The sequence below is a fragment of the Arachis duranensis genome, chromosome 6, assembly GCF_000817695.3.
Source record: "Arachis duranensis cultivar V14167 chromosome 6, aradu.V14167.gnm2.J7QH, whole genome shotgun sequence".
Lineage (NCBI taxonomy): Eukaryota > Viridiplantae > Streptophyta > Magnoliopsida > Fabales > Fabaceae > Arachis > Arachis duranensis.
The window spans coordinates 3,319,679-3,340,432 of NC_029777.3; the positions used below are offsets into that span (position 1 = coordinate 3,319,679).

Here is a 20,754-nt window from a genome sequence, read left to right on the forward strand (position 1 = left end):
TTATTAAGTTATAATTAATTTTTAGCTCAGTTTTTGATATTTGAAATTTAAATGCTGAATATTTTGCACCTAATTAATTTTGTTTTTGCTATTAAAATTTTAAAAAATGTGAGTTGTTAATAATTTTGAATTTCTTTCATTAACCAAAATTAATTTTAAAATAAAAAATGATTTTGTACATCATATTATAAGATATTGTAGTCATTCGTTTTTTTTTAATGGCAAATATTACGAAATAAAATGATATAAAAATGAAGAAAAATATATTTACCAATCTAGGAATAATAATTCATTTTTCAATAGAATAAATTATATATTGAATAACAAAAGTTATTATGGTTTCTTTTTACACAAACTAATATTCAACGACGATATTTTAGTAATATTATCAAAAAACATTAATCAATCTAATAGCTTTTGTAATGACATAAGTTTATAAAGAAGCTTAAAAATCATGTCATAAAATATAAATTTTTAATAGGTTAAAACATTGATCATATTGTTTGACATCATTTGAATGAATATGATACCAATAAATAAAATTGTCACAGTTAAATTTTAACAAAGGTAAATCTCTATAAGTATTGCTATCATTAATGAGAATTGTTTTACTTCCAAAACAAATACTATTTCCTTTCACTGTATTTTCCAACTCGGCAAGTCAAGAACTAATCTTTCATGGATTGAAGCTCCATTTATTAATTAAGAATCTGTCACTAACTAATGAGTTGTTACATATACAAATCTGGGTTCAAAACTCTAATATTTACTTAGGTAGACGAGTGAGATGACTACTCAACCAATCTAAATCAGTTAAGACAAATATTAATTATTTTTAATATTTTTAATATTAAAAATAATTAAACTTTGATTTTAATTATATCTTTATAAAATATTTATAATAATAATTATATATATATTTTTGTTTAGTCTCTTTTAATAAAAAAATTTATATATTTTTATTAATTATTTCGTACAATAGTGTAGGAGAACATACACTAGTAATTAATTAAAAGAGAAAATAAGCATTGAAGGATATAATTAATTGGGAGAAAAGAATAAAAAATAACATTATAATCAATTAGATATCTCTACCGTTTCATTTGATGTAGATCTAATATCTATTTATTAATGGAAATTTACATGTAGTTATTTTTATATCAATTTGATATAATTAAAAATTATTAGATGATAATTTAATTAAATTTATCAAATTATTTAATAATTTTTAATTATTAATTTCACATAAAAATAACTAATTGTACTTGAGTCTTCATCTTATTCATTAGTAACTAATTTAAATTGGTCAAATGGTCAATTCACTCGTACGCTTAAGTTAGTATTAGGAATTTGAATTCCACCTTATGCATATAACAACCTATTAACTATTGATAAATCTTTAAATAGAGTTTAAAACTGCAATAAATTAATCTTTATCCTACCAAACTAAAAAATATTATTAGAATGTAGGACACCTAAAAAAATATCTATTTATTGATATAGATAAAAAACACTGGTGTAACATGTAAATATAATTCTTTTCTATTTATATATATATAATAAATTAATTTTATTAAATACATATTTATCACAAACAAACCCATATTTTTTTCACTAAATTTACACCTTAAAATTATTAGTAGACTTTACAAATGAAAATCAAATATATTATTCTAATCGATTATGCTACGTATACATCAAAATCAGGTATTAAAGTTAGATATCAGTATAAAATATATATTAGAATATAAATATATATTAAAAATAAATTAAAACACACATATATTTATACATAAATATATTAATAGTTAATTTTAATGGCTAATTTTGATATATAAATAATATTATTTTAAAAACTAATGTAAAAAAATCATCACAACCACAAAATAGCATATTCTCCCTTATCCTTAAAGAACCTGTTTATGCTTTCCCACAAATCCAAAACTTAATTAACAACTTCCTCATCAATAAGTAATCTGACAACCCTGTTATTAGTTTTTGGAGTAGATGGAATAATGAGGTCCAAATTAAACTAATATGGATGCATTGAAGAGTGATGGATCGCCTTTGTATGTATTTCCAAGCCTTCATCCTAGGAAATAGTATAATATAATTAATTAATAATTACTAATTATGCCTCATATATACGATATGATATGATTACTGTAAAGTTTTTATAAACGTTATGGTTCTAGAAAAAAAGAAAAAGAGCAGACATGAAGATACATGTGGTTCCAAAATAAGCACAGAGCAATTAAAAGTTTAATAATAATGTTGAATGAAGGCCACACCTCACACTGGCCGCCTTAAACCAAATAATACCCCTGAAATTCTCTTTGACTCACGTGTGTCATCTTTATTAGTATTTTCTTAATTTTAATTTGGGTCCCGTTAATTAATTATTCAACACTAAATCGCAACTTGCATTGCATTCATGCAATCTTATCTTCCCTCTTTTGCATATAATACTGCATGCTCTTAATTAATCGCTCCGCCTATATATTTAAGCACACTATAACACTATGCTTATCATTCCAGAAACATCTTCTAAGCTATCATTCACTCAAATCTTGTAATTAATTAAGCTCGTTCTCATCTAGTACTATCACTATATATGGATCATTATTATTATTATTCATCATTCTCTGTTCCACCACCATATGCAACTACATCAAACTTTAATCAATCCCTTCCCTTCAACGAAAATGACTCCGAGGAAATGCTTCTATGCGAGGTTCTTGCACAGGGAAGTGGCGGTGATGCAGCGGAAAACTCCTCCATCGAAGAGGTGAACTCAACCATGGCGGCGCTGCAGCCACAACAAGCATCTTACAGAGGGGTAAGAAGGAGGCCATGGGGAAAGTACGCGGCAGAGATAAGGGACTCTACGAGGAACGGCGAGAGGGTATGGTTGGGAACCTTTGATACGGCGGAGGAAGCTGCTTTGGCTTACGACCAAGCGGCATTGGCAAGTAGAGGATCAGTGGCGATTTTGAACTTCCCGGCAGGGATGGTTGTTGAGTCGCTAGAGAAGATGATGATGGAGTGTGGTGGGTTTAGTGAAGGTTGTTCTCCGGTGTTGGAGCTGAAGAAGAAGCATTCCATGAAGAGGAAGATGGAGAACAGGGAGAAGAAACTGCTCATGATGATGAATACAAATAATAACAACAATCATCATAATCATAATCATGTCATGGTATTCCAGGATTTGGGTGCTGACTATTTGGAACAACTTCTTACGCTCTCGTCCAAGGATGCAATGCTATAGGAGGGGTGCTAGCGAGTTCATAAATTTTGTGATTTGTAATGATTATTAATATTTTTAATAATGTGATATTATATCTAATGATTATGTCTATTATCTATTAATATGAGATTACTTATTTTTTTTTTAATGATTAAGTGTTGGTCAAATTTTAATAAAAATATTGGATCTTTAGACTTTCTTATAATTTATATCTATATTCACATTAAAAATATTATTTATACACTAAAAGTAGTTATTAAAATAAGTCACTAATATATTTAAATATAAATATATATAGAGTTTAATATTTTTTTAATATGTATTTATATTTCAACATATATTTTATAGTGATAGTTGATTTTAGTATATATGTAAAACATAGTTATATTTACAGAAATTTTACACACAAAAATATATAATTTATATTTATATTTACAAAAATTTGTATGCATAATCAATATAATTTTTATATTCATATTTTTTAGAATTTATATGCATAAATTAATAAAATTTATTTATTAAAGATAATTTAATATTTAATTTGTGCTAAATAAATAATAGTCAAAAATACTAAAAATAATTAATTTTTAAGAACTTTTTAATTGTTGGTCAAAAATATTAGTCAATATTAATTAAAATTATTGGTCCTTTAGCGCTTTTTTTTGTTCGAATAATGTTTTTTTTAATGATAATTAATTACTAAATGTTTCCTTTACATATTTATTTGTAATTTATTATCATAACATGGAGTATCTTTTATTCTACACAAAGGGAAAAAATGAGAGTGACTTCTTTTTGGTTAAGTGTTTTTATTAATATATATTATTTAATTTAATTTTAATATTTTATATTAATAATTAATTTTAATATATATTAATGAGTTATAGTTTAAATGACATAATCTTTTTATACTCACTTAGAAGTCACGAATTTAAGTTTCACTCTTAAATTCTTTTTTAAAAAAAAAATTAATGCACACCTATTTTTCTTATTTGAACGGGTAAGGATGGGGGATCCGGGTGGGGCAAAGCAGTTGTTACGCTCCCGGTTTTGAAAGGTGGCACACAGCCAAATGATGACTATATATATGCAGTATGCTTAGTGATGTCAATTATCGTTGAATGTCTTCACTCAATAAAGTAACAAACTAAAGTCTGTCAAAAACTAATGTGACCCCATTAAGGATGATAGCCAACCCTATTAACTACCTAAGACATAGCAGCTATAAGTATAACATCCTCATACGCATTCGTTATTACAACATTTCTCTTGCCAACAATTAAATGTCAAAAACAATCAAATTCTCCTCTAGGTTACTTAATTTACATCTTATTAAGTGTACAGCATCAAATAAAGTAATAAACTATTAAATTAATTATATATATAACATAATATTAAAAATAAGTTAAATAATATATATACGTTGAATCATAGATTTTGTGTATATATAATATTTTTGGCTAACTTTCGTGATAAATTAAAGCATTAAGCAAATAAATTAGACACTGAATTCAATTATTTTTTTTGTTTTGTTGCTGAACAAATTAGTTATTGCCATCAAATTTCGTATTTATTTACAACCTTAGCTTTAATCAAATATTTCTACTTTACAACAGAATTTTGAATAAATGATGGTATTAATTTGAGTGCTCACAGTAGCTGGTACTCTTCTCTAACCCCTGGAATTGGTTGGGCTTGTCACTAGATGCATCTTTACATTAGACTTCAATCTTGTGCTCGTTATTAATTAATGAAAAATGTTACTTATCCATTAAATTTTCAGTTTTTAGATTAAAAAATTAAATACCAAAAAAATGAAAAAAATATCATTTCTACTTTTTGAGATATTTAAATGATATTCATATTCTCTCTATTTATAAAAGATACATTTTTTTACGTAAAATGTATATTTCATATTATTATTTGAATCAACCAAATAATTATCATTAATTTATATATGCAATTATAGTTATTAAAGAGTACTATTTAATTTGGTCAAGTGAATTAAAGAATGAGTTGAAGAGTATTTAATTTGGTCAAGTGAATTTATATATACGATTATAGCTATTATTAAAGAGTATTTAATCTGGTCAAGTGAATTAAAAAGTGGATTATTTTAATCTTATAGAAGAGAAAATCTATATTTTATAAATATAAAAAAAAGAAAAAACTAAAATTATCTATTAAAATTACCATCAATGTATTTATGTATAAATATATATGTAGTTTAATTTATTTTTAATGTATATTTATATTCCAACATGTATTTTATACTGGTGGCTAACTTTGGTGGCTGATTTTGGTATACATGTAAGATAATAGATTTTTTTATATATTTTCAACAACTATGCTACATGTACACTAAAATTAGTCACCAAAGTTAGTCATCACTATAAAATACATATTGAAATATAAATATACATTGAAAATAAATTAAACTACACATATATTTATATCCAAATATATTGATAACTAATTTTAGTAACTAATTTTAATGTGTAAATAGTATTTTTTATAGAAAATTAAAAACACGATCTAATTAGAAAAGGGAAGCGTAATTAAAAAAAAAAATCAAAGCAGGTGATTGCAATTGCAATAACGATGGAAAATAATTTATAATTTTTTAAGCGAATATGGCGATCATATCACAGTTCACATCATACATTGAAGATGAGGGATCATTATTATTTAACAACAATGCTACATATTGAATATTTTGGATAATACTTGATCGATAATAATTTATGTTCATATTTATAAAAATTTATTTTAAAAAATATATAATTTATATTTATTATATTTATTAAGATTTATATACATAAATCAATATAGTTAAAAAATTAATCGAGTGATTAGTTTATTCCTCTAATTAAGTAAGTATTAAGGATGTGCATATTTTATATTTATCATACTGATTAAATTCTGCCTAAAATTATTTAAAATTTCGGGTCCCCAAGATTTTCTGATTATTTTAATTAATAAAGTAGAAAGCAATAAAAGAAGATCAAAAGAATGAAGTTTGGATATGATGGATGAGGAGAAAGGAGGGGTAGAGGGAGGTGAAGGAACCCTGCCACTCACTCTGTTCATTGATGAAGATGAAGATGAAGCAGCAGCAACAGCGTCTTCTTCCGAGGCCCAAGAGAAGAAGCTCAAGAAATTGATGAGTAACAGAACCACCACAAGATATCGAGCAGCTGCCATTATTACCAATTTGATTTAATGGAAGAGCACATGCATGCCACCACCTTCCATTCATTCTAGGTCAACTACACTAACACCATCATGCGTTTCCTTCTTCTAATTCCTTTCTCATCTTATTATTATGGGATTCTTTTTATTAACACTTCCCATTTTAAGTATGAAAAGTGTTGAGAAGTAAGCAATTTTTATAATTTGTAGTTATTAATTAGTTATTATTAATATTTTTAATAATATAAAATTATATTTAATAGTATATAAAATTATTATTTTTTTAATAATTAAATTTTAATTAAAGTCTAAACCAACTCCTCTCTAGGTAAATATACAAGTGCTAGTGTGCTACGCGATTATCAGTAGATTTTCAACTAACATTTTTTTTTGTGACTGAAATAAATTAAACAAAGAAAAATAAAACAAATAAAATAAGGAACTGCTTAAATAGAGGGGCAGTCCTGTTTAAGACTACTTTTAAACTCCTCCCAAGATGAAAGAAGCTCCACATGCGAAAGTTGTAACTTCATCGCCATCTTTGCCATAGTATCTGCCACCGTGTTTGCACCTCTCGTAATCAAACGAAAGTCAACACGCCAATTCCAATGCATGATATCTCTTATTTTGAGCACCAATGGATCAATAAACCCAAAACCATATTGAGTAACAAGATTAAATGCTTCCACACAATCCGTCTCACAAATAACATCTCGTTGACCCATATCCCAAGCTAAGAGATATCCTCTCCAAATAGCAAACAATTCTCCTTGAAGAATACTATTACTCTCAATCATTCCCAAACACCCCCTTTGCCAGCTCCCATTACAATCTCTAATAACACAAGCAAAACCAACACTATCACCTGAACCAAAATAACTAACATCACAATTAATCTTAAAAGTATCAATGGATGGGGGATTCCAAAAACCATTTAGAGTAGAGGAAAGGGACATACGTTGTAATTCAAAAATATTCCTAAGCTCTTTTTCTGAGGTTAATGCCAGACAAATCACTTTTTTCCGGAGGCCAAGTTTCATGGGGATTAAATATGTCATTATTCCTTGCTCGCCATATCCACCAAAGTCCCGAAAAGAACTTGAACAGATGCTCTCTGCTATGATACAATAACTAGTTCTTCAAATCCAAAGGATGACAAGAAATATCCAACCTATGCCAGACAAGCTGAGCTTTTGGACAATCCTGAATACAATGTAAAACCGATTCCTGGCTAGAAAGACATCTTAGACACCTATCCGATGACAACATCCCTCTTCTAAAGCGAAAACTTGCAGTAGGAAGAGCCTCTTTAAGACACAACCAAGCCAAAAACTTATGCTTTTCCGGAACAAGCTGACGCCAAAGCCAAAACCAATTATCCTGCTCCTCCCAACCAAACAGTTGCTTACACAGCCACAAGTAACCATTGCGTGAGTTATAGACTTTGGCAGCAGACCCACTCTAATACCAACCCACTTCCGGACCTGCTTGTTCATCTGGATTGTAAGAGAGAATATTATCTTTCAGATTTTGAGATAAAGGAGAATAAAGAGTATCCAAATGCCACCTACCAACCGACCAAATATCCTATATCCGGAGATTCGAATAAGAAATGTAAACATAATCCATCTCATTAGATAACCGTCCTTCTCTCCTCCAGCTAGAAAACCAAAAATTCTGGTTCAAATCTCCAATACACCAAGCAAACCCATCCTTCAACACTTCCCAAGCCTTGCAAAGACACCTCCAAATGGGAGAGTCCTTATTCTTAGGATAACTAAAACAGTCATATAGAGATGATCGGTATTTGACATCTAACAATTGGACCCATAGCTTGTTTGGCTGCTGGAAAAAAGTCCAAACTAGCTTCCCAAGAAGAGCAATATTTACACAATAAAGATCTCTAATCCCCAAACCTCCATATTTTTTTGGAGTAACCAGTACCTTCCAACTAACAAGATTCAATCCTCTTCCATCAACTTGTCCTTTCCAAAGAAAATTCCTCATCATAGACTCCAATTTACTAATGATTCCTTTGGGAAAAATAGAGACCTGCATCTGGTACGTGGGAATAGCGGCGGCAATAGAATTAACCAAGTAGAGTCTACCAGCCCGATTGAGTAAACTCCCTTTCCAGCTTGCTAGCCTACTCCGAATCTTATCCAGGACACCATTGAAAGCTGAACGAGTCATCCTAGAATGGCTAAGGGTAACTCCAAGATACTTGCCCAAGTCCTGAACAAATCTGATAGAGGATACCCCAGTGAAAACCTCTTTCCTTGTTGCAGAGACATTCTTAGAGCAAAGCGCTTTAGACTTCTCCACATTAATCTTCATCCCAGATGCTTTGCAAAAAGTCTCTAAAATCAACATCACATTTTGCACTTGTCTCTTTGTAGCTTTACAGAATAGAAGTAAGTCATCCGCAAACATTAAGTGGGATATTCTTGGTCTCCCTCTAGAAATAGCAACCGGCTCCCACAAGCCCAAATCAACCTGATGACTAATAAAGCATGCCAATCGCTCCATACACAACACAAAAAGATAGAGTGACATAGGGTCTCCTTGTCTAAGATATCGGCTAGGAGTAAAGCCATTCAGACGACTCCCATTTCAAAGAATAGATAAAGAAGAAGCAGTGACACAATTCATAATCAAATTAAGTGTAGGAATAGGAAAACCAAAGCTCTTAAGGGTATGAGCTAAAAACCTCCAGTCAACTCTGTCATAAGCTTTCTCCAGATCAATCTTAAAGGTCAGTGTGCCTTTCTTTGATTTAGTCTTCTTCATAAAGTGGAGGACTTCTTGAGCAATAATGATGTTGTCAGGAGTTCCTCGTCCCGGAATAAATTCTCCTTGAAGAGGGCCAACAATCTCCGGAAGATGAGGACGAAGCCTATTAACAAAGACCTTCGTGATGATCTTGTAAACTACATTGCAGAGACTAATCGGCCTGAAATCTTTCATAGATACCGGTGATTCAACCTTTGGAATGAGAACCAGTAAAGTCTCCAACATTCTCGGATCAAGAGTAACACCGGAGAATGTCTGCTTAACCATCTTCCAAACATCAAGACCAGTGATCTCCCAATATTCTTTGAAGAAGAAAGCTTGAAATTCATCAGGTCCCGGAGCTTTAAAAGAGTTCATGTGAAAAACAGCTGTTCTGACTTCCTCCATAATAACTGGTGCCGTAAGATTATTGTAAACTTTCTCATTTAGAAAAGGAAGAGGCACATCACCAAGGCAACCCAAATCAACATCATCCAAATGAATACAAAGAGAAAGAAATAAACAAATATCATAATGTGGAATTTAAACAGAAAAGGTCACACGATCAACATCTTAGTAAAAAAAAGTTAATAAAAATTAAAGTTGGCTAGAATTAATTAGATATAAGGTAAATATAAGAGAAAATTATTAATAATTTAACATTTCTCATCAACTCGGAGATATTATTTTCTTACTAATGTCACTATTTAAAGGAATTAGAATATAAGAATAATATTTTAATAGTTTTTGAAAAATTTTTAGTAAGACGTACTTTTATTTTTAATTAATTTTTATTATCAAATACATTCTCAAATTTGTATTTAATTAGATTAGTCAATTATTTATACATCAGCTGGTTCGAATATATAGAGGAATTGATACAAGAGTTTTAATTTTTTTTTAATTTATATATTTTTATTAAATAATGATAGAAATTAATTTGTCTAATGTTTTATACAATTTGATGTGAAAATTTATATAAAAAATTATTGACTATTTGATGATTAACATTTTTTAAAAATTAAATATTTACTAAAAATTCTCTGTGATTGATTTAGAATATTACTCTTATAGGAAAGAAACGTGAATAAAAGTCAAAGAACCCAATAATTGATTAATATTGTTTATTTATAAATTATAAGCATTTCATACCCCAAATTTATACGTAATATAATGGGCTGTCTACTAGCTCCTATATCATTATAATGTGTGTAAAACTATAAAACTACTTATACACAATAATTTAATTAATAATACCCATGTTTGTCAACTCAATTTGGGAACATAACATATTTATATTTAACGTCCACCACAAATTTTGGTTAAACTCTCTCAAAGTCTTGTCTGTATCAAGTGGACAAACCACCACCCCAATTTACACGACTTTGAACTCTCACTATGTGTAATCCAATTTTCCCTTTTTCTACATTAAATGGAAGAATGGAACCTTTATACTTTCAAGCTACACGTGAAATTTAATGACATACGAGATTTAATTTAGAGTAAATAATCATTTTTCATCATAAAAATTCAGGTATTAATAAATTTATCCTAAAAACCAATTCACTTTATATCAGATGAATTTTAAATGACAAAATTATTCCAATCCTAAAATAACTAATTAAAATTTTTTAACTATCCTTTCTTATCTAACACAAATCTCAACTATAAACTCTAATCTTATCTCACTGGCAATTCTTAATTCTTTGTCACATCTCCCACTCCATTCCACTTGTAAGTACGATAAAAAAAAATTAGGAAGTGTTAAGTAAATAATATTATCTTAAACAACATGAATAATTATCAATTAAATAAAAATATACTATATTTCTAAATTATTCATCTAAATTTTAATATTAAAATAATTATTCATACACCTAATGAAATGAATATCCGATATATATTTATTGTTTACATTGTTTAGTATTTTCATTGTTTACCTATACTTTTCCAAAAAAAAATACTAAAAGAATCTCAATATAATTATTCAACTCTAATGCAGTTCAAAACAAAATTATTCAGTTAAAATCCCACGTTGTTGATTCCAAACGAATTCATCTTTTGCGATTCAAAATATTATAGTAAAAAATGGTTAATTTACTTTTTAATTAAAGTATTGTACACTCAAAATAGCCTTTCACTTGATGCTACTACTATCTTTTTTCACGTGAACATACATTTTTCCTCTTGAAAATAGTCTCTAATGATTCAAATCTTGTCGCACGCATTTAGTATTTCTCGAAGGCAAAGAAAAAATAAATAAAGTTAGACAATAATTTTTTTAAACAATATAAATAACAGATTTTAAAATTAATTTAATTAAAATAAAATATATTATATTTTTAAATTATTTATCTAAATTTTAATATTAAAATAATTATTTATACACTTAATAAATTAAATATTTGATATATTCATTATTCATATTATTTAATATTTTTATTATTTGTCAATACTTTTTTCATAAATAAAATACATTTTAATTTTCTAAGATAGAGCGGAGATTCTTGATGCCGCTGGTAGACGTGGACAGCAATAGCATAATGTGTTGATAATTGCAAGGTTCAAAGTTGTGGGACGCCATATGTTCCTCTAAGCAATGCAATGCCACGTCAATAGGAGCGTTTTTACTAACGAAACCGATCAAGTAAAGTGTGTGTTGCTGTGTTCTATTCAAAGGGGAAAACAATGAAAGCATGATTATAGAGAGGAACTAAACAAAATAATGAGAGGATAAAGACAAAGCATAATAGAGACTTCCACCACATACTTTGATCATGAAGCCATTGTCTCCAACGAGAGGTTACCATTCAATTCTACATCTATCCATGATTTTCTAAACTAAACAGTAAATACGTAGTAGTGACTACTGACTATTAAAATTAGATTAATTAAATGATAGATAAATAAATTTATATTTAATAGGTATGAATTTGACGCATCAAATAAAATGTAACAAATTGGTAATATATAAAGGGTTAATTATCGTATTTTCAAGAGTGATTATTCATATCAGTATAGTTAAAATAATATTAATTATAATTAAATATAAATAAGCATTTAAGTTGATTTCAACAAACTTTAGATTTGATAATTCACAATTGGAAAAGTCTAGGAATCAGTAATTTTTATATTTTTTAGCCAGCACTTAACAATCAAAACAAAAGTAAGTGATCTCCCACCATTAGATGTAATCTCACACCATTAAAAATACTATTGATGGCTAATTGATGGTTATAAAACACTAAAATTACTGTTACCCTAGCATTCCTCTTCACAATTTAGTTCCCACTAAATTTTAAATTTTTGATACACATATAAAATAAATAAATTTTAAACAAATTTTGTTATAAAACAATTAAAATTTCAAACAAATATTATGATAAAATAAATTAGATAATCGTTCGTTTGGAATATCTAAAAGCAAAAGTGTTAAAGAAATTATTCAAAATTAAATCATAACAGTAAAGAGGTGTGAATCACTTTAGTTATTGATCACAATACCAAAAATGATATAAGAATTCTTTTAAATATTGTTGTATTTCTTTAATTTAATTTTTTGTTTCTGTTTAACTGCTCTACTGTACTGCTCTACTGTACTGTGTTGTTGAGTTTTTTATTTTCAAAAAAAATGAGATAATCGTTCAAAGAACTTTTAGCATAATCAAAATTTATACTAAAAAATTTTAAAAATCAATTTAAATGGTTAATTTTAGAATAATAGAAACACAGAGTATATGAATACTATAATAATTTAAATATTTTGAAGGAAAGAGAAAGTAAGAAGTTAATAATGTTAATCCCCTTGATATTAAAAGTCATTTTAGTCCCTTCCTCTTTCTGTGCGTGTTTCCCGGAGGCAGTGGTGGCGAGAGAGGAATGCAACGACTCCTCCTCCCTCCGACAATCCATGTGGAGAATTCCGTCGAGTAGGCGAGTACAGTAGAAAGAGGCTGAAACCGAAACTCAAAAGTTTAACCGATGGAGCAGTCAGTGCTTGACGGCATAATCAACCGTCTCCTCGAAGTTCGTGGGCGCCCCGGCAAGCAGGTTCAGCTCTCGGAGTCCGAGATCCGCCAACTGTGCCTCGTTTCCAGAGACATTTTCTTGCAACAACCTAACTTATTGGACCTCCAAGCTCCCATTAAGATTTGCGGTACCCTAACTAACTTAACTTGTTCCAATCCCTCACTCACTCAACTCCTTTTATTGATTCGTGTTTGTTTCAGGTGATGTACATGGCCAATACTCCGATCTTCTACGCCTTTTCGAGTACGGCGGATTACCACCGGAAGCTAACTACTTGTTCTTGGGAGATTACGTGGATCGAGGCAAGCAGAGTTTAGAAACAATTTGCCTTCTTCTTGCTTATAAAATTAAATATCCTGAGAATTTCTTTCTGTTGAGGGGAAACCATGAATGTGCTTCTATCAATAGGATATATGGTTTTTATGACGAGTGTAAGAGGAGGTTCAATGTCAGTTTATGGAAGACTTTCACTGAATGCTTCAATTGCCTTCCCGTCGCCGCCCTTATCGACGAGAAGATTTTGTGTATGCACGGCGGACTTTCTCCGGACCTGCATAGTTTGGATCAGATCAGGAATCTGCAGCGCCCTACTGATGTGCCTGACACCGGTTTGCTTTGTGATCTTCTTTGGTCCGACCCTAGCAAAGATGTTCAAGGATGGGGAATGAATGACAGGGGAGTTTCTTATACCTTTGGTTCTGATAAAGTCTCCGAGTTCCTCCAGAAACATGATCTTGATCTTGTATGCCGCGCTCACCAGGTTAAATTCCAATTCAATTACTTCATTTGTGTTGCCATGTTGTTGTGAGAATTTTATGCTGTCACACTTATAAACTGAAATATCATCCTTGTGTTTGTAGAATAGCTTGAGCTTTTAGGCAAACATCTTCCATTGTTTAAGTTTGGATTGGACTTGAAATTTGTTTTTGGTTTAATTTGTTTGATACAGGTTGTGGAGGACGGATACGAGTTCTTTGCGAACCGACAGCTTGTGACAATATTTTCAGCTCCTAATTATTGTGGGGAGTTTGACAATGCTGGTGCCATGATGAGTGTTGATGAAACACTAATGTGCTCGTTCCAAATCTTAAAGCCGGCTGATAGGAAGACAAAGCTCAATTTTGGAAGTACGACCACTGCCAAGCCCGGAAACTCCCCGGCTGGAGTAAAGGTAAGAAGATAGTTTAGTGTTTTCTGGAAATTAATGCTCAACTATCTGCTGATTATCTTCTTCACATAAATGAGATATTTGTGAATACCAATCTTCGTGGTGAATTGGCAATTTCATGCTTGTTGCTTGATTTTCTTTTAGCTGAGACTATATGTATCGATTTTCTATGAAGTATTTAGATTACAATAATGCCAATGTATATCATGCTTTACTTGAATCAAACACCATGTTTGCCACCTTCAGAAAAATAATACGTGAAGTAGGTAGTTGTGATGATTACACAAAAACATGGTGATGAGGGGCATGTGCTTGAGGATAGGTTTCATGCACCAGTCTTGTCCAACATAACTAGTATAATTTGGATTTATCTTTTATATATACTAATTATACTAGGAATCAGGAAATCATGGTATTAGTGTAAACAGCAAAATATGAACCATAGCAGCCCAAGCTATTTGATATAGCAATTATTTCAAGAGTAAACACCAATTCAGTCCACCTATGATCTAAGTCGCATCAGTTTGGTCCCTCAAAGGAACTTGACATCAATCGGGTTTCTTAATAATAGAAAGTGACATAAAAAATAGCGGAATAATTTGATTTCAGTTATATATAATGGTTATTTATGGTGCTTTAGTTGTAAAAGGTATGTGCTAATGGTAAGTTCCCAAGCATGGATTAGTAGTCCATCACCCAAAAAGGGTGTGGGAGTACCTCATTTGATATCACAAGTTAACTAAACTATTGCAATCTTGCAAAGTTTCACATAATTTAGGCTATTATGCAAAAATTCTTTGAATTACTAGTATCCATGTTTCTAATCTATGGATCCCCCCACCCCCCAAAATTGTTTCACAGCATGCCTTTCCTAACATGTTCTGAAGTTGTTCTCGCCATGACTTTGGTGAAAAAGATTGCTGCCACAAGTGGTCTACATTATGATGAACACCTAATAGTTGCAAGAAAAGGGAAGTAAGAGATAGTTTGGATCCACACATGGATATTTGGAATTGTAAAATCAAAGGGAAACACATTCTGAAGTATGTAAACCATTGTTTTTATATTGGTACAAATTTGCATTTGAAGATGGAGAACCATAATCTCCTTCCTTATCTTCGTTGTACACTAATGGTATGTTTTCTAAATTGTAAGCTTTTCATTTTTCAAGAATAGATGGATAATAGCAGAAAACTATTTGAAAAATGCTTATACGATTGGCATATGGATGCAGTAGAGGAAAACAGCTCTGCTATTTGCTTTTTCGTGGGGCAATAGAAGCATATTAAAGAGCAATTGAGGATCGTGTTGGTCATCTGTTGTATTCTGTTTATGGCTGTTCATGTCTTATGGCTTATGGCCTCGGTTTAGGTTTTTTTTTTTTTTAATTTCCTTAATTAGAAGTGAAAGTCCAGTACATATTTGATGCTACATTTAAGTAATCCTTTTACATATTTCATAATCAAACTAGCTTAAACTAAACCTACACTTTTTCAAAAATGAAATAGCTTGCTTGTGTTCTACGAGCACATTTTTAAGAGTATGATATTATAATTTTTTTTTTGTAAGTTTTTGATATATTTAATGTATTAGAAATGTATTTTTTTAATATTTTTAATAAAATATTTTTTTATAATATTTTTAAAACGTGTCCTTGTGATTAACGTTAGCAAGATGCAATGAAAAATTATATAATTGATAACATCAAGACTAACCGAATTCATCATATTTCTAAAATCTAATCTTGATTCTGAAAGCCACTTCTTAGGCGTAGATTTTGCTGTATGGTCAACACTTCCCATGATCCCATCTTCAGTTCCGTTCCCATACCATTATTACATATAACGTGTGTTTTATATTCTAATATATATTTTATACTAGTAGTTAATTTTGATAGCTAATTTTAGTATATACTTGACATAGTTGCACGTAGATTACATAACCACTAAAAAATTTTTTAAAACAATATAGCCCAAACCAATTCTAACTCATACAACAGCTCCAAAAACAAAAATCCATAATACTAGATACTTGGTTCAGGATAGTGTACACCAAGAAGAAAAGTGGTAGTGTGATTGTGAACTGTGAATGGGCAAATGGGCAAACCTCACTTAATCTCTCAATCGGAGCTGGTTCAGCTAACTTGAGCCTTGACTCTAACTCGGTTGAGTGATCGGATAGAGTAGGTTTCATGAACTTCAGGCCTGACTAGGTCCAAACGTAGTCAGACCACCAAATTAATCGAGTTCAGTCCAGGTCTTCGGGTCAGGGTAGGACTTGTGCACCCTTAGCGACTTTGCTTCTAATCTTTGTTGTAGATTTGGTTTGCACCAGCTGTTTGGATCTAAAGCATTATTCTTCCAGTTTACTCAAAACGCAATATGGAAAAGTTCTTTCTGGACTCTGATTGAGATGAAAGGGATGATGATACTAGTTCAACTATGGAAGACAAAACCAAGGACAAGAAGAAAAGGAAAGAAAGCAAGGGAGGGGAGCCAACATTTAAGGATTTGTTATTTGTCATTAGATTTTAGTTTAATTACTCTATTGGTGACTATAGTTTTACAAAATTTTTAATTAAATCTTTATACTTTTTTTTTTTCAATTGAGTCATTGCACCAATTGATAGGACTCGAACCCAAGACTTTTGAAATAGAGAAGGGGCGGAATACCGTGTGAGTTATAGCTCATTAGCTATAATAAATAAATTGACTACTTCACCATTCAAAATAAATTTCAAAATCAATGTTTATATTCAATCAGTTGTAGCCCAAGTTAGTTTGATCACCGTCCAATATATAATTTAGAAAAAAAAGGGCAAAGCCTAGTTGGTCCCGGGCCCTAAAAAAAAATTCCATTGCATGCCCAAAAAAAATGACAAAATAATTACAATTTCATTCTAAAAAAGAGAAAGAAATACTACTTTGAACTCTTTTTTTAGATGGATTTTTTTAAATAAATAATTTAAATATTTTATTTACAGATATAATTAATTTGTAACATATTTATTAATTTTTATTTTTTATATATTTTATTTGTAATATAAACAAATTAAGATTGATTATATTTTATTTATCATATAAACGAGATAAGACACGATTTTATTTAGTTTTATCTTATTTGTAAATAAGATATATAGAATTTGAAAAATATACTATAGACGAGATAAATTTATAAAAAGAGATATGTAGAGTATATTAATTTTTACGTATCATATATATATACGTGATACATGTTTAAAAATTTGTGTCTTATCTTATTTATATAAATAATAAAATAATTATTTACATAAATAATAAAATATAAATAGTGTCTAAACTCTAAATTACCTATTTCGATAAATAAAATATTTAAAATGGTTATTTAAAAAAATCCTTTTTGTGGAAGCTGAAGCTGAATATAGTAAAGGACGTTTTTAAAAAATATTCGAAAAGCTAGAAGTGTTTATGCCGCCCTCTTAAACCACAGTTAAAACATATTTTGAAATTTGTAATTATTTTTATATAAAGTTATTAATTAAAATTATTAATTTTGTATAAAAACAAAGGCGTGTAAGTATTTATTTTTTAAAAATATTGAATGATATCTACTATTGATGTAATTTTATGCACATAATAATGTTAATACAACTTAAGAAAGATCATAATTTTGTATCTTCAAATATAAACCACATTTTGCACCCATAATGCTAGTTTTTATTCATTAATATTCGTACTAATTCAAAATAAAAATGTTTGATAGTAAAAAAAATTAACTAAAAACAGCCATAACTTGTCTAATTTAGTATTTATTAATTGTCGTGACAATTAATAAATATTAAATAAGATAAATTCTGCCTGTTTTTTTTGTCTAAGTAACATATATGTTCATCATTTAGAACTTGCACTTGGTCCAATCAGATTTCATCCACCAAGGAGGGAGTATATCTAGATTATAGTCTTAGTTTCGCTGCAAGCTTGTGATTTGATCACACGAATTTTATTACTAGTTTGCTGACATTATCAGTAATGTTCAATTTTCTTCAGGAGGAATAAATAAATAAGTAAAAATCAATCATATAAGAAAGAACTGGCTACACGGCGGTTTCAGATTTGTATAACATAAATCTCCGTCTTTCTCAACTATGTATGTGTCCATCAAAGATGCAATTAGATTATTATTATTACATTATTATATTTCTGTATGTGAGTGACACTTAATCCATGATAGATTTTATTTGAAGACAAACTTAGTGGTCACTTTTTAATTTTTATAAACAACTGGCCGTAGGACCTACCTAATTGTAAACGCAGCACACAAAACAAACTTGCTTAGGTTTATTACTACTAATAATAATGATAATTAACATCTATGTAGTAATAATCGAAAGGCTAAGATGATGTGTCCTTCCATGCCTTATCCACGAATGAAGCCAAAACTCTCCCTGAAATGAAAGCGACCTACATAATAAGTATTAATCATTTAATCATTTAATCATAGTATTAACTTTTCTTAGCATATGCTCTCCACTTAAGGGTACTGCTTCAACTCCTCAGCAGAATATTCTGAATGATCCAACATCATTTTATAATAATTACTTAAGTTGGGTCACACACTTGAAAAATATTATTTGCAGTTTCTTACTGGAAAAAAATAATACGCTAACCAACTTTAGAAGCAGTGTGTCACATGGGTAGGGCCCTGTTTTAGGTACAATTATTGTATATTTTAACTGTGCAATTTCTCGATAGGAACTTAATCTAATAAAACATGGAAACTTTCGGTGGAATTCGAGAGCGGAATCTAACGAGTGAGGAGTGAGGATAAGAAGTTGACCCTCCAACAAACAAAGAAGTATAATTATTCCATCATTATTCTACGTTATATATTAAAAATCAGTACTAAATTAACTATTTTTATCTAAAAAACATATATTGAAACAAAAATAGATATTTAAAATATAAAAAACAACACATATATATACATATAACTACACATAATAATTGAATTAATAATAGTTAATTTTTGGTATACATACAAATTCAAAATTTAATGTGAGGTTGAAGTTAATATACATTAATTATTGTTGTACAAAATACTGCTAAAAAGTTAACTAGTTTAAATTGGTTTAATAATTATTCATTTGTTCACTTAAATAAATATAAATTATGTTAATATTTAAATTTTTTGGTAATTAAATTTAATCAAATTGGTTCAAACCCAATAAAAAATAGTTTCATTAGTGAGAACATGAATATACATTTCAACTACATGAACGTTCTCGCATTGTCCTTTCTTTTCCTTTTTTTTTCTCCTTCTTTTTCGCATTCCTTCTTCTTCACGTGTTTTCTCTTTCTCATCGTTCTTTTATTATTGTTGTTGTTGTTGCATTTTTTCTTTTTCTCCTCCTTTTTCTAGTAATTTTGCAGCATTATACATTTTTTCTTTGTTTTAATTTTTTTATTCTTATTAAAAGAGTAAAATCAGAAGAATAACGAAAAGATAAAATAAGAAGAAAAAACTAAGATGAACAAGAAAAGAAAAAGAAAGATGATAATGATGAAAACGAACAATAAGGAAGAGGAGGAGTTTTGAGTTATCATTAAATAATTTTGGTGAATTCTGGATTTAAAAAATGTGCATTTTTTGTCTATGCTTGTTTTAAATTAAGTTTGTTTGTGTATTGTCATCGTTAAATAATTTTAGTATATTCTGAATTTAAATAAAATATATATTTGGTTTGAACTAAGTTTATTTATGTGTCGTCATCATTAAGTAGTTTTTGGTGTATTCTAGATTTAAATAATTTGCACTTTTGATCTGAGTTTGTTTTGAACTGAGTCAATTTTAATTAAATTTAGTTAAATATTTTATTTAGTTGTAGAATTTTATTCCACAAATATTACTAAAATTGTCTTCGAATTCTTCCAAAAGTTAGTGTTATTTGTCTTTTTTTTTTCATTTTATTATGAACAATATTATTTTTCTGTTAATAAAATTTAGAAGAAAAAGAGTTACACATATGATGTGTATGAAAAAAGAATCCCTCCCTTAACAGATTTTTTGGGGTTGTTCAATATTTGGTGTCCAAAATCTCCCGATCTTGTTAGAATCTATCATATTTTTTGTTTGGTTTGAATTTGTCATTTTATCTTATATGATCTAAGTTCAAGGCATAATGTAAAAATATTTAGTCTAATTCAAAATTATGTGATATAAATAAAATATATATTTTACGATAAATTAATAATAAAATCTTATATTTTTATATTTTAATTAATATTCTTTTTATAGTAAATGATATTGTATTTGTTTTAAAATAATTTATTTTATTATAATTATTGTATAATATTTTTTAAATATAATT

The 20,754-nt window shown here is 29.1% G+C and overlaps 2 protein-coding genes across 3 annotated transcripts; both read left to right on the forward strand.

Annotated features, from left to right (window-relative positions):
* The first annotated feature begins 2,570 nt into the window (after positions 1-2,570).
* On the forward strand, positions 2,571-3,268 carry LOC107491790 (ethylene-response factor C3-like). The gene has a single exon (XM_016112711.3). The coding sequence runs from the start codon at positions 2,615-2,617 to the stop codon at positions 3,266-3,268; it is 654 nt and encodes a 217-aa protein (XP_015968197.1). The 5' UTR covers positions 2,571-2,614.
* Positions 3,269-13,030: 9,762 nt separating this feature from the next.
* Positions 13,031-15,741, forward strand: LOC107492003 (serine/threonine-protein phosphatase PP1 isozyme 3). Of its 2 annotated transcripts, XR_008010635.1 has the most exons (5): positions 13,031-13,367; positions 13,441-14,000; positions 14,190-14,411; positions 15,270-15,542; positions 15,643-15,741. XR_008010635.1 is itself a non-coding variant. In XM_016112952.3 (4 exons), the coding sequence occupies exons 1-4, from the start codon at positions 13,193-13,195 to the stop codon at positions 15,291-15,293; spliced, it is 981 nt and encodes a 326-aa protein (XP_015968438.1). In that variant the 5' UTR covers positions 13,031-13,192; the 3' UTR covers positions 15,294-15,741. The 2 variants fall into 2 exon arrangements, 1 of the variants encoding a protein (XP_015968438.1); XM_016112952.3 differs by having other exon boundaries at positions 15,270-15,741.
* The last annotated feature ends 5,013 nt before the right edge of the window (positions 15,742-20,754 follow it).